The sequence below is a fragment of the Cnephaeus nilssonii genome, assembly GCF_951640355.1.
Source record: "Cnephaeus nilssonii genome assembly, chromosome: 20".
Lineage (NCBI taxonomy): Eukaryota > Metazoa > Chordata > Mammalia > Chiroptera > Vespertilionidae > Cnephaeus > Cnephaeus nilssonii.
In genome coordinates, this window is record NC_137091.1 from 33,729,704 (window position 1) to 33,744,109 (window position 14,406).

Sequence of the window (14,406 nt, forward strand, 5' to 3'; positions counted from 1 at the left end):
AAATGAATTATGTTTTAAAAATAAAAATAAACGGGAAAAGTCTGTGATGGACAAATGACTAAACATTTAAATAAAGCTAGGTTGTTGTTTGTTTTAGGACCCCACACTGCTGTGCAGTGGTTCCCAGGTAGGTCGCTGGTCCCCTGCCGTGTGGCTTTATGAGGGTTGACAATGAAGTGTTACCAGATTTAGGCAATTTAGAGCTTTAGTATAGTCATGTTTTATGATTGTAGAACTTTCCCATTTGGTCCAAAATATGGGAGGATGTTTCGATGGGTATATACAGGGGCTCCTATTTTTCTTTTTGCCGCAGGCTCTTAGTAGGACTCCTCATGGCATTGGTCTTAAACCTGGACTCCTTACTAGTATGTAACACATTATGTACATTGAAGTGGGGACAAAGCCGCGGACGAGAAAAACCAGAAAAACTAAAAGGTGCTGTGTTTACAACTTTTACTAACATAACACCAGTTCCTCTCAACGTTCTCTCTTAACAGGCTCTGATCAAAGGTGAGGGGGGGGGGGGGCGGATGAGAGGGTCCTGAGCCCCAGCTGGGGGTGGGCAGTCCATACCAGCCTCCATGCCAGGAACCTTTGGGGACGTCTGGTCTCACATCATTCTCAAGGAAGGAGGGCTGACCTGCTTGACCCTAAATGGCCTCCTCAACCCTTCTTTCTGTCTCTCCAGGTTTCTGCTTCTTCTGAGCCCAGCCCCTCTGTTCACTGCTTTCTCAGAGGATGGCCCTATTCTGAGATGCAGGCCTCCTCTCTATTTCCCAGTGCTGCACGGATGACCGGATGGGCTCAGGGGCCCCCTGGGAGGGGTGCGTTTCCAAAAGCCTCTTAGAGTGGCCGCCAATATCCCCTCACAGGCCTTGCTGTGCACAGAGGGATTCATCTCAGGGATGTGACATGGCCCCTTGGGCTGTGGCAATCGAGGGGGTCAGGTCGGAGGGGCAGGAGCCTGAGCCACCACATGCTGTCCTGCCCTCAGGTCTCCCGAGCAGCCCTGCGGAGCTCCTTTCTCTAGCTGCCCACCTTCTGCCCACCCTCCTCCCCCGCGCTGCCCAGCACTCGCGGGCCGGGCGCCGGGCTCCACCAGCGGGAGGCCAGGCCATCGCTGACTCAGCCCTGGGGGAAAGGCCCACGGGCCCGGCTCTCCAGGGCCAGAGGGCGCGGACCCGGCGGAGCGGCGGGCGCGGAGCTGTCCAGCACCCGAGCAGGGCGCGCGCCCCCGGCCCGCCCCGCCGCCGCCTCCCGCCCCGCCAGCGCCACTGCGGCTCGGCGGGAGCGTCACGTGGCTGGCGCGGCGCGGCCTCGAAGCTCCGGGCGGGCGAGGGGCCGGGCGGGAGGACCAGACCTACGGACCCACCACCGGTGGCACCAGCCGGGCGGGCTGCGCGGCACGGCGCGGGGCATGGGCGCGCCGGCGGCTCCCGGGCACAGGCCGGCCGCGGCTGGGCGCCCGGGGCGTGGGGGCAGCGGCGGGCGGGGGTCCTCCCTGGTGGCCGCCGCTGAGCCCCCGCGGGGCCCGTGACGCCGCGGCCGATGTGGCCCCGCGCGCCGCCGGCCTGCACCGCCGCCTCGCCAAGACGCCGCCACCCGCGCCGGGCCCGCAGCCGCTGCGGGAGTCGGAGCCCGAGCCCGAGCCGGAGCCCTAGCGGGACCCGGGGGGGCAGGAGGCGGGCCTGCAGGCGGCCGGGGCGGGCATGGAGCTGCGGGCGGTCGCGGGGCCGGAGGGGGCGCCGGGCGCCCGGGCGCAGCTGGCGGTCGTCTGCTTGGGTGAGTGGGCCGCGCAGGCCGCGGAGTCCGGGCCCCAGCCTCGCAGACCCCGCCGCGCCGGGACGGGACCCTCCGCCCCGCCCTCTCCCTGCGGCCGGGCTTCCGGAGCTCGGGGCCTGCCGGGGCGTGGGCCTGGTGTGCGACCCCGGCCGCGGCTCCTGCCCCGCGCGGCCGGGCACAGGGGCTCCGAGCGGGTGATGCGCAGGGAGGCTGTGCGCGCTGGTGGGGCGGGCGCCGGGGGCCTCCGGAGCTGCGGACAAAGGCGAGGCCGGCTGCCCCCCCCCCCCAAACCCCCCAAGAAGTCTCCTTTTTCTGCCCATAGTCAGGATGGGGGCGGGTGCTGACCGGAGCCTGGACTCAGGATGCCAGGCGGGAGGCCGCTTCGAGAACGCTCCAGTCTCCCTCTTGTGTTTTCTTGGGACCAGGGGCTGGCCCCTTCAGTTCAGTGGCGTCTGGGGAGGGCCGAGGGACCTGTCCAGGCCAGGCACCTGCCAGGAGGGCTCCTACCCTACCCAGGAGTTTTTCTGCCCACCTTTCCAGGGCCCTATGTCGGGGAGAGAAGGAAAGAGTTAGATCCTCAATGCACATGGCTCCTTTATTTACCAGGATAAAGGAGGGAGGCCATTATCGGAGCCTGGGGTCATTACTGGACACCCTGTGGTGTCATTGAGGAAGGCACTGTAACCCTATAGGTTTGCTGAAGCCCCTGAAATGACAAAGTAAAAAAAGAAACCTGAAGGTTTGAAGCTGCATGATCCCCTGTCCTGCGAGGATCAGGGTGCTGGGGGGGGGGGGGGGGGGGAAGGGGAGGGGAGGGGAGAGGGGGCAAGGGGTGAGGGAAGACACCTGCTTCTTGTGTGAGCTTCGAAGTGGTCCCTCCCCAACCTATTGGTGGTCTGTGCTCTGGACTCTTGAGTGCTGGGTGGACTTCCCCGCTAGTAGGACAGGCTGTGTACAGGCCCTTTGGCTTCCCAAGGCCCTCCCTGCCCAGATGTGGCCCAGAGCCTGGGTGTCCTGAGAGGGGGCAGTTGTCCCTGCTTCCTCACCAGGTGGGGTGAACCCCTCCAGAGACACCCTCTGCCTTCCTTGGCTCACTTGATGTTGGGTGGCGGGGGCGCCCCGAACCTCTGCGAAGTTGGGTTTGCCCATATCCCCCTCCTGGTTCCCCTGCAGGAAAGCCGTACGTGAAAGCAGAGGACAAACCCCAGGAGGGGGGTATTTGAGGGGTGGGTGGCAGGAGAGTTCCTTGCCTCCCTTCTCAAGGTTAGTGTGGCACAGTAAAGACCCCCTGCCCTCTGCTAGGCGTGCACCCCGGTAAAGTGGGGGTGATCAGAACGACTTTCCTACCTCCTGGCTGGCAGTGGCTGAGGTGGCTGGCAAGGTGGCAGGAACCCCTTGAACAGGCAGGGCCTCTGCCCAGGCTGAGCCAGGGCCTCTCTCTGATGGGTGGTCCAGGCCTGAGCTTCTCAAGCCCAACGGGAGACAGGAACATCCCCCCTCCCAAGTGAGTTAGAATTCCCAGGTGTGGGGGGTGGCCGGAGCGGTCTGGTGCAGCCAGGCTTGCGCACGGCTCTCTTCTGCTGTGGGTGTGCAGGTGGGTTCTGAGACCCTCTGGGGTCCCTTCACGCCCAGGCTGGGATCAGCAGTCTCTGGAGCAGTGCTCTGGGCTTTTGCTCTGTGAGGGGAAGAGAACCAGCCTGGAGTTCGGGCTAGAGTGTCTTGTGCCCCTGAATGGCAGATGCCTAGGCCCCAAGAGCCACCCTCCCCTGGACCCTCTTTCTGTTTTTCATAGTGAACATCGTTCTCACTGGCCGGCTCAGCAGCGCAGTTCCTGCTTTAGGTAAGACACTCCCCTCCTTCCTTCCTACCTTCTTCCCTGCCTTCTGGTTTAGTAACCTCTGAGCACAGGCCTTAAGGTCCGGGTTCTGCCTTGTGTATCTTTTCTGCATCCCAAAGAGGCCGTTGGACTTTAGGCAAGCTTACACTTCCCTGAATGTCAGTTTCCACGTCTATAAAATGGGCGCAATAAGAAGACTTACTTAAAAGCCTGTTATTAGGGTTGAATGAGGGAATGAGGCAAGGTACTCCGCATGGTATTGACACATGGTGGCTTCATACCAGCGAGCACACTGTCACGGGCCCCGGTATAATTGACAGGTTGTACTTCCTGTAGGCTGTGGGGTTCCCCAAGGGCCATGCGCTGCCATGAGCTGCTGCCTGTTTTTAAATTATACCTGGGATTTGATTTATAAAGGTGTGACTGAGTGATGACACGGCGAGGTCAATGCCATTGGCGGAAGTTGTTACGTATGTGTCTTGAGAGAAAGGGATACTGGCCACACCATGCAGGGCCACCGGTTTGATCAGGTTTGATGCAGGGGAGGCCAAGGCCAGAGCATCAACTGGAGTTTCTGTGGGAACGTCAAGGCAGGGCAAGGAAACAGTTTAGAATTGGCTAGGATGGTCTAAGACAGGGGGAATATTGGCTTGGTGTGTGAATCAGATAAGAAGGTGGGTGGGGGCTCAGCCTGGGATCAGCTGGCCTGGGGAAAGGCAGGCTCCAGACAAGCTGGCATGCAGAAGAGAGGTAAACATGCTGACCGATAGCTTGGCCCTGCAATTAATGGATGCCAAATAGACATACAGTATCCGAGAAGACACAGGTGGAGCTCTGCCCTGCCCCTGTCTGTCCATCCACCGGCCATCTTTGTGCTTGTGCCTAGTGCCTAGTGCAGCGAAGACTGTCAGGAGTGGGAAGGGTGGACGAGGCCATGAGGGCATTTGCTCTTTGCTGAGGGGGTTGCCAGGGTTTGGCAAATGGGTAAGTCTAGACTCTCATGGCCCTGGGCGCCACCAGGAGACATCTAAGAAGGGCCTCAGGAAGCTGGGAGAATGTGCGGTCTCCAATCTGGGTGCCTGCCGATTTGTTTGCTGTCTGCCGTGCTGCGTGGAGGGGCAGGAGAGACGGGACTTCTAGTTCTGCTCAGGGCTCAACTTGAGCAGAAACTCACTGAGGTTGGTTCAAAGAGAGGTGGCTCTGCTAGCCAAGGTCACTGGGAGGGGGGGCCCAGAGTCCACAGAGCACTCTCATGGGCCCGTCTCTCAGACACGGCCTGTCAGTCTCCTCCCGATCCTCCTTGCACACTAGCTCCGGCTCCCTGCAGCCTGGCCTCCTCTGCTGACTCTGCTGGCCTAGGGCCCTGCCTTGCTCAGCACGGAGTCAGCCCCAGCCCTGCCTGGCGTCCTGGCCCCCGCTCCATTTCCAGGGGAAGACGGACTGGCTGTGAGGGAGCGGGACGGCGTGAAGGTCTTACAGATGTGAGCCCCAGGCCAGCCCTGCTGCTGGTGTGGTGGGTTGACATGTCTGTCACATGCCTGTGCCCCAGTGTAGAAGAGTGATGCTACAGGCATGAGGTTCACCCCCAGAGCCAGGGAGGGAGAGACAGCCCCCCAGCGCCACACGTTGGGTTGTTCTTAGCTATCAAGACCTCAGTCCCAGCAGGGCCCACACTGTCCAATCCAGGGGCCTCTGTCCACGCCATGGTGCCTGTGTACAGTGTCCCCGGTGTCCTGAGCTGCAAACAGTCTGTGTGGTCACAGGTGGTGGTCTGGGTCCTAGCTCCTCTGGAGTCCAGCCCTGACCCCGCTAGCATTGCTAAGAGACAGCTTCTAGCTCCCTGAGGCCCTCCCCCCACCCCCGACCCAAGGCTCCATGATTGAATTTTCAGGATTTTCCCTGAGACTTCTACTGTGAGGATCCTGGATCAGGACTGTCCCCCTTGCCCCTTCCCAGTCTTCACTGGGCTCAGACACTCCTGAGGGCCTGGCTGGGCTGTCCTGGGGATCTCAGCCCCGGGACTAATGCCCCCCTGCACCTTGGACTCTGGGCTCCGGCCATGTGGCCACTATGACCTGGGGTGGCTTGGGTAGGTCTTCAGGCTCTTCTGCACTCACCTGGCAGCTCCTCTGAGCTTCTGGGGTGGGGGGGTCCCAGCTTCCTGTGGTGCGGTGACAGCAGGCAGGTTGTCTGGGTGTTGGTGGCCTTTAGGAACTGGGTCTGCAGTTGTGCTTCCTCAGGCTCAGGGCCTCTCCAGAGAGTGTGATGGAGGAAAGGCGCTCGCTGCTCTGAAAATGCCCATCATGCCTTGCCCACTTGAGCAGGCCACTTTGCCACCAGGGCCAAGGGAATTCTCTGCCCGAGTGAACACAGGTCCCCTCCAGGTAAAGCTCTGCTGCATCTCTCTGAGTGCCTCCCAAACACCCCCACATCCTCTATTCTGCTCCAGTATCTCCCCAAACACACAGTCCTCCCAGCCCCCCTTACTGCTGGCCCATATCCCGTACCCTGTCACAACCCGCCACTCCCACTCACCCCATCCCGTGAATGTCTGCCCGCCACTTTCCCCAGATTTCCCAACCGTCCTCAGAGACGTGCACCCCTGACCACATTTTACGGAGGGACAAGCAGAGGCCCCAGGATTGGGTTCACTAGCCACTTTCTCCTGCCTGTGCCTGATCCTGTGGTGGGCGGGCTTCCTGCTACCACAGAGAGGGCTGGGGCTGGTTGTCTGAGCTGGTGGTCGTCCCCTCCAAGCCCATCGCCAAGAGATGTCCAGTCAGGAGGCCCTGACCAGAGCTCCCAGCACGGAACCCAGCCTCCCGCCTGCTCCACATTCACTCTGCGTGGCTGGGCCGACACAACTGTGCTCCCTGTGGCCCCCTTTGGAGAAGAGCAAACAGTAACTGAGTGACGTGGCTGCCCTGGATGTGAGAATTTCTGGGGCAGCTCTGGGGGGGGGGGGGGGGCCCTCAGGAGCGAGGCTGTTTGGGGGATGTGTTGTCGGAGGCTCTGTTAAGAGACAGAGCTGGGCTGGCAGCTGCCCAGTCATCTGCTCCCGACGTGGCTGGTGGTCTGAGACAGGCCTCCTGACCCCTGGAAGAGAATACTTCTCCCTCCAGACGTAAGTCCTGGAGGGAGAAGTATTCTGGCCAGAGAGAGGGCATGCAGCCATGGCTTTCCCGCCAGGGTGGGTGAGAAACCTGGCCCTGGGCGTGTTCCATCTCTGGGGAAGGCTTCCCGGCCATCGCAGGTATTGACTGGGCCCTGCTCTGCCCAGATCCTGTCCCGGGGCTGAGGATACAGTGGTTCCCAGCCTGCCTGACCTGGGCCCCCTGCCTCAGAGGCCAGGTGCTTCAGTTTAACACACGTCAGAGCCTCCACGCGGGGGAGGATGCGCTCTAGCAGCCTAGGCCCTCCCTGCCTGTGACCCTCCCACCCAGCACCTTCCAGAGGAGAAGGTCTCTTCTGGTTTGCAGAACCCCTCACCTCCCAGGTATCTCCAGGCCAACAGCAAGGGCCCCTGTGAGGTCCACAGAGCTGGTGGCCTCACCTGTCAGAGGGAACGGCCAGACCATTGTGTTCGTTTAGTCCTTTTTCTCCTGGCCTGTGACCAGCGTGCATCGCTCGCATTTCATGGGTGAGAAATCTGAAGGTCAGGGGGGCTAGTCTTCTAGGGTGAGTGCCAAGGGGAGAGTCTTGGCTAGTGCCTCTCTGGCCTGGCACTGCTGAGGCTCTGAGGGTGAACTGAGCGAGGTCAGCCTTGCTTTAGGGTCAAGGGGTGGTGTTTCTCTTCTCGTCCTTTGAATTTCTTCTGAGCTGTGGAATGGGGGTTTTGACTCGCTGGTCGTCACAGTGTTGGGTCATGGCAGGCCCCACTGGAGGGGGTTTCATGCCTCTGAATGCTAAGCAGGTGCTTGGGCTGACCAGTTCTCGTTGAGCCATATTTCTTGAGCACCTACTGTGTGTCAGGCCCTGTGTGGGACCCTGGGGACACAGTGTTGAGCCAGAGCCAGTGCAGCTCAAAGGGAAATTGCTCTATGGCAGGTGCTGTGGAGGAGAGAAGGGGGAGGGGACTGGAGCCCCATTGGAGGGTCCCCTGGGGAAGGGGCCACTGGGCTGCAGCCCACAGGAGTGGATGGGCTAACGGTTGGGGAGAGCATGCTGCCAGGGGCCACAGGACAGAGTTTCCCTCCCATGGGAGGTACCACAGGAGGTGAGAGTGGAAAGATGGGCTATAGGGGGAGATGAGGCAGAAGAGGTGGGCTGGTGCCACGGCGGTGAATTTTGTCCTCGTCCTAAGAGCATGAGAGATGGCTGGAGGGCTCTCACCCTCCAGTGTGCAGCTGTGTCGAGAGCCAGCAGAGACCCCTGCTTCCAGGGCGACAGAGGAAGGTGCCAGGCCATGGGAGAGTGGGGAGGTGATGGCACTGGACTCGGGTCGCCACGTGTCTTCCTGAGCCTCAGGTTTCCTGTCTGTATAAGGGCCCGCCTTTGCCACAGGCTTTTGGGAGGATTCGACGAAGCAGTGTGGTGAAGGGCTGAAGGGGCAGTGAGGGGTGGGGGCAGGCGAGTGCAGGGGCCTTGCCTGGTCCTGGGAAGGCTGGGAAGTGGAGGGCATGTGTAATGAAGAGGGTAGAGTGAGCCTGTGGTGAGGAGAGCTGTGCGGGAGTGGGGGGGGGGCATGGTGACCCCTCACTCCCGCTGGCAGGTGTGACCTCTGCACTGGTCCCTAGCACAGCGCCTGGAGACACTTCATAAATGTGTTGGCGCAGGCACGGCAGTGAGAACGGAGCCCACCGGAGGAGCAGGGTGGACTCTGACTGCCACTTACTGGCTGTGTGGCCATGGGCTGGCCACTTACTCTCTCTGAGCCTCAGTTTCCTCATCTGGTTACGAGATCTACCTCCGGGGGCTTCCCACTTAGGCTCAGGATAAAACCCAGATTCTGTGTAATCAGACCCAGCCTGTGTTTCCAGCCTCATCTGGACATCTGCCCCTCCCTTCAGGCCTGTTTTATTATTTTCGTTCCACGCAGGGGATCTGCATGCAGTCAGTCTGATCCCCTCCGCCCCCCGCAGTCTGTGAGTTCCACAGAGCAGGGTGTTTGCTGTCTTATTCAGCACGCCTAGCACTGTGTTTGGCACATAGTAGGTACTCAGATCTGTGTTGGGTGAACAGAGCTTCTTTCCTCTCAGACTGAGGACTGTATTTGTCAAGTCCCAGGGAGGGCAGGCTGGCCTAGGGGTGCAGAATTCTTCACGGAACTGAGGTGCCAAGGCCAAGAGGCTGCCCCTCAGAGGTGCCAAGGGGAGTTGTCGGTGGGCACGCTTCCAGCCCTGCCGGGATGGGAGATAAGACCTAGGCTCTGGTGCACAGAGGGGGTTGGGGGCTACGGCTGCCCTCAGTCCATGTGGGTGCTCCTTGCCCCTCCATATGCACCACTTCCGTGAAGTCTCGAGGAGTGGGCTTGCCCTTGGCTATGCCCACCCTTGGCTGGCCTTTATCACACCTTGGAAAGGCCCGTGCTCACACTATGAGCCCCACTTCCCGCCCAAAGGTGAGGCCAGCTCTTTGCCTCCTGTCCTGACAGCTGCCTGCAGTGGGAAACTGGAGCAGCACACAGAACGGCGTGGCGTCATCTATAGCCCGGCCTGGCCCCTCAACTACCCGCCGGGCACCAACTGCAGCTGGTACATCCAGGGTGACCGTGGTGACATGATCACCATCAGGTATGGGAGTCCCCGGGGGGTGTCCAAGGGAATCTATATGGGTCTGCCAGTGCTAAGGGTGTGTGTGTGTGTGAGAGAGAGAGAGAGAGAGGGGGGGGGGAGAGAGAGGGAGAGAGTGCATGAATGTGATGGTGCATGTGACTGAGTGCATATGCGGGCAGGCATGGAGTGCACGTGCGAGGATGTATGTGAGCATGTGTGAGTGTGTATGTTCGAGCACATGTGTGAGCAGGTGTGGAGGGGACATGTGAGTGTGTGTGTGAGCACATGTGTATGAGCTCAGTCAGAGCAGGTATAAAGGACATGTGTGAGTGTGTGAACACATGTATGTACATGAGCACATGTCTGAGCAAGTTTGAGGACAAGTGTGGGCAGGTGAATGTGCAAGTGTATGTGTGAGAGTCGGGTGTGAACATGTGTGAGCTGTAAGCATATGAGTGCTGTGAGCAGGTGAGTGTGCCCAGCTCCCAGGTCCCTGTGGGCCTCTGTGGCTGGCTACGAGGAGCTGGGCCTCGTCTTGCCCGAGCCTCTCTGGGGGGCTGTGGGGGCTGTGAGTCACCTCAGGCCTGCCAGGAAGGGGAGCCCTGGGGGCCGGTAGGCATGGTCTAGCTCTCTCTGAGGTGGCCGAGGTATCTTCTCTGTCCTGTAGGGGTGGCTTGCGGCTAGGCTGGCACGGATCCGGGAGCAGGTTTTCCCCAGGGTCCTCAGGGTAGTCTCAGCAGGAGCCCAGGCGCTCCAGCTGCAGGACATGCAGAGGGAAATGGGGTAAGGCGACCAGATGCTAGAACTGAGACTGGAACTCCCGGCCTGGGTGGCCATGGGGATATTTGGCTGGGGAGTCCCTCTCCTAAATGCCAATGCCCAGAAGGCTCCCGTTACTCCATAGCCAAAGCATGGGATGTGCTGGCACGATCAGGGTGTCCTAGTGTCTGTGCCTGCTTTCCCGTGGTCACAGGGCTGTGGCTCTCAGGCACACTCTCTTCAAAGACTTCACCCTCCTCCAAAGACTGCGGGCCCTGTGATCCGCTCGTCCCACAGCCTGGGCCAGAGGTCCAGGGCTGAGATATTTCTTCCCAGGGGACAAGCTGTCACCTAGCCCCAACCTAGCCCAGCCCTGGGGCATGCCCCTCCCCCACAGTGCACAGGCCTGTGAGTTTGTGCAGGGTCTATTCCAGCAGACCCAGTGTGGGTGGGATCTGGGGCCTTGGGTCTCCCCACTTGGGAGGATATCAGAGGAAGGAATTGCCCAAGATGGGGCTCCTGACTGGGGTTCCACTTCGGCTTTGGGGTGGGGATGCTATGTGTGTGCTGACGGGCCTTCCCAGAGCGGCAGGGGGCTGATGGGAAGGATGCTATTCAGAGTTTTTTACTCTCGGATCTGCCCTCAGATCCCTGGGTTTCGGGGAGTGGAGGAGAGGAGGCACAGGGCGGGTTGGCCATCCTTGTTCTAAGCTCAGGCCTGATTGTTCTCTGCTGGTCCTTGGCCACATGGGCCCTGCCTGCCTACCCACCCTTGCAGCTTCCGCAACTTTGATGTGGAGGAGTCCCACCAGTGCTCCCTGGACTGGCTCATGCTGGGCCCAGCGGCCCCACCCCGCCAGGAGGCCTTCCGGCTCTGTGGCTCTGCCATCCCGCCTGCCTTCATCTCCGCCCGGGACCATGTCTGGATCTTCTTCCACTCCGATGCCTCCAGCTCCGGCCAGGCCCAGGGCTTCCGTCTCTCATACATCCGAGGTGACACTAGCAACAGGGCACCGCAGGGCGCCACGGAGCACTCAGTGCACCATGGGGGCGCCTAGGCCAGAGCAGCACCCTCCACCTGCCCGCTCCCTGCCGGGTCTCCTCCAGGAACCCCATCAGGCCAAGCACAGTGGTGGGACGGGGATGCGTCACGTTGCTGCCTCAGGGTGCCTTGGAATTCCTCAAGGCCACTGATCCCACTCCTGCATTGGTTAGAGTGGGGGCTCGCCCCTTCACCCCAGCTCACCCTGTACCCTCAGGTCAGGGACTTAGTTGACCTGGCATTCCGAGGGGTCTTTATGCCTCAGGTGGCCATGAGAGGTCAGGGGCTCCTCCTCTTCCTGGGCCCTGCAGAGGCCCCGCTGGAACGGGGGAGCCACCCTGCCCGTTCCTGGCCCTCAGGCCCCCTGCTGGAGGAGGCCCTGCTCTCCCCTGACTGCCTTCCCCTGCGTTCTTCATTCCGCAGGGAAACTAGGCCAGGCATCCTGCCAGGCAGACGAGTTCCGCTGCGATAATGGCAAGTGCCTGCCGGGCCCGTGGCAGTGCAACACCGTGGATGAGTGTGGCGATGGCTCTGATGAGGGCAACTGCTCAGCACCTGCCTCCGAGCCACCTGGAAGCCTGTGCCCCGGGGGCACCTTCCCCTGCAGCGGGGCACGCTCCACGCGCTGCCTGCCTGCCGAGCGGCGCTGTGACGGCACGCAGGACTGCGGCGATGGCTCCGATGAGGCTGGCTGCCCTGACCTGGCGTGTGGCCGGCGGCTGGGCAGCTTCTATGGCTCCTTTGCTTCCCCAGACCTGTTTGGTGCAGCCCGAGGGCCCTCGGACCTTCACTGCACATGGCTGGTGGACACGCAAGACACGCGGCGTGTGCTGCTGCAGCTGGAGCTGCGGCTGGGTTATGACGACTACGTGCAGGTGTACGAGGGCCTGGGCGAGCGCGGGGACCGCCTGCTGCAGACGCTGTCCTACCGCAGCAACCACCGGCCTGTGAGCCTTGAGGCCGCCCAGGGCCGCCTCACTGTGGCTTACCATGCCCGCGCCCGCAGCGCTGGCCACGGCTTCAACGCCACCTACCAGGTGAAGGGATACTGCCTCCCGTGGGAGCAGCCGTGTGGGAGCAGCATCGAGGGCGACAGGGGTGACACAGGCGAACAGGGCTGCTTCTCGGAGCCTCAGCGCTGCGATGGCTGGTGGCACTGTGCCAGCGGCCGCGATGAACAGGGCTGCCCCGCCTGCCCTCCAGACCAGTACCCCTGCGAGGGTGGCAGCGGCCTGTGCTACACACCTGCTGACCGCTGCAACAACCAGAAGAGCTGCCCTGATGGCGCTGACGAGAAGAACTGTTTCTCCTGCCAGCCTGGCACCTTCCACTGTGGCACCAACCTGTGCATCTTTGAGACGTGGCGCTGCGATGGCCAGGAGGACTGCCAGGATGGCAGCGATGAGCACGGCTGCCTGGCGGCCGTGCCCCGGAAGGTCATCACCGCCGCCCTCATCGGCAGCCTGGTCTGTGGCCTGCTGCTCGTCATTGCCTTGGGCTGCGCCTTCAAGCTCTACTCGCTGCGCACGCAGGAGTACAGGTGGGCGGGCGGTGCCTCACTGCTGCCCGGTGCCCGGGGTCACAGGCCACGAGCCTCGGCTTCTTCGTTTCTTTGGCGAGAGGCTCTGGGCTCCCTGTTCCTACAGCTGTGGGTAAATTGGGGCTCGGGCCATCCCTGTGGGTCTTCTCTTGTGCATCCAGGGTCCAGGCGTCTCAGGATGTCTGGAGGGCGTGGCAGGGCCCACGTCCTGTGTGAGCCCTTGCACAGTGCCCATGGGAGGTGGGGCGTGCGGGGTCCCGGCCAGCCCTGCTATGCTGCCTTCTGCCCATTGCTTGCAGGGCCTTTGAGACGCAGATGACACGCCTGGAGGCTGAGTTTGTGCGGCGGGAGGCACCCCCGTCCTACGGGCAGCTCATTGCACAGGGCCTCATTCCGCCCGTGGAGGACTTTCCTGTCTACAGTGCATCCCAGGTGAGCTCCGGGGGGCATGAGCCCCGACAGTCCCCAGCTCCCGGCTGGACCTTAGGGAGTGCTGAGACGAAGTGGGGTAGGTGGAGGCGGGAAGTGAGAGGCCAGGGGAGGGTGACATGGGGCCACGGCCAGATGGAGAGGACAAATTGGTCTCTTGGGGTCTCGGGTCCCTTGGGGGTCGTGCTGACCTCAGCCCCCTCAGCCGCCGACCCACCCTGCAGGCCTCCGTGCTACAGAACCTTCGCACAGCCATGCGGCGACAGATGCGCAGGCATGCCTCCCGCAGAGGACCCTCCCGCCGCCGGCTCGGTCGCCTGTGGAACCGGCTCTTTCACCGGCCTCGGGCGCCGCGAGGACAGATCCCACTGCTGACAGCTGCGCGCACCTCACAGACAGTGTTGGGTGACGGACTCCTCCAGCCGGCACCGGGGGCCACCCTGGACCCCCCAGCACCCCTTACGGACACAGGCAGCCCCGGGGCAGCTGAAGATGGGTCCTCCAGTGCCCCCGTCCATGCACCAGAGGTGGGACCTTCTGTGCTGCCCCCCTTGAGCCTGCAGGACCCAGAGTACAGGCCAGTGGACAAGGACAGAAAGGCCTGCAGGGACCCTCTGATGGACAGCCCCGCTTCTGTGGACACGCCTCGGGAGCCCTGCTCGGCCCAGGACCCTCACTCCCTAGCCCCCACTGCCAGCAGCACCCTAGGCCCCCACCCACCAGAGCCACTGGGTGTCTGCAGGAGTCCCCCAACCCCCTGCTCCCCAACATTGGAGGCCAGTGACGACGAGGCCCTGCTGGTCTGCTGACCCACCAGACGCGCTGGTGACTGCCACAGCCCCGCTTTGTAACCAGGGAATATACAGTTGTTTCTACCCTGCCTCTGCGTCCTTCTTTCTTGCAGTGCGGCCCACCCAGAATCCCGCCAGCTTGCCGCATCAGCATCCCCCCTTCTGGTGGGCAAGGCGGGTGGGGCTGTGGGGGCTTCAGCAGGGAGGGGAGTGGGATGATGAGCCCCTCGGTGTGGCCCCAGTGTCCACACAGACACCTGGGGTCTCATTTCTAGCCCCCCCCCCCCCCCCCCCCCCATTCTGGGAACCCATTTCCAGAGAAGCAGGAGGACCAGGGGAGAGCTCTCTGGGGTGTTGTGTGTGGCTTCTCACTTCATTCACCCTAGAGGGCGCCAGAGCTGTGCCTGAACTGAACATAGCTGTGGGCACATGGAACCCGTCCTAGTCCACGGTAGGTCGGTAGGTCGGTCGCGCTCTGTTGGCACTGAGCTCTCCATCCTCCCAGCAGGCCC

General features: G+C 61.9%; 1 protein-coding gene across 1 annotated transcript; it reads left to right on the forward strand.

The window, feature by feature from the left end:
• Positions 1-1,696: 1,696 nt before the first annotated feature.
• Positions 1,697-13,912, forward strand: LRP3 (LDL receptor related protein 3; the record flags this gene model as incomplete). The annotated part of the gene is made up of 7 exons (XM_079759576.1): positions 1,697-1,782; positions 3,575-3,622; positions 9,213-9,351; positions 10,871-11,085; positions 11,558-12,674; positions 12,974-13,106; positions 13,328-13,912. Exons 1-7 carry the CDS (start codon positions 1,710-1,712, stop codon positions 13,910-13,912), a joined length of 2,310 nt encoding a protein of 769 aa, XP_079615702.1. The 5' UTR covers positions 1,697-1,709.
• Positions 13,913-14,406: the final 494 nt, after the last annotated feature.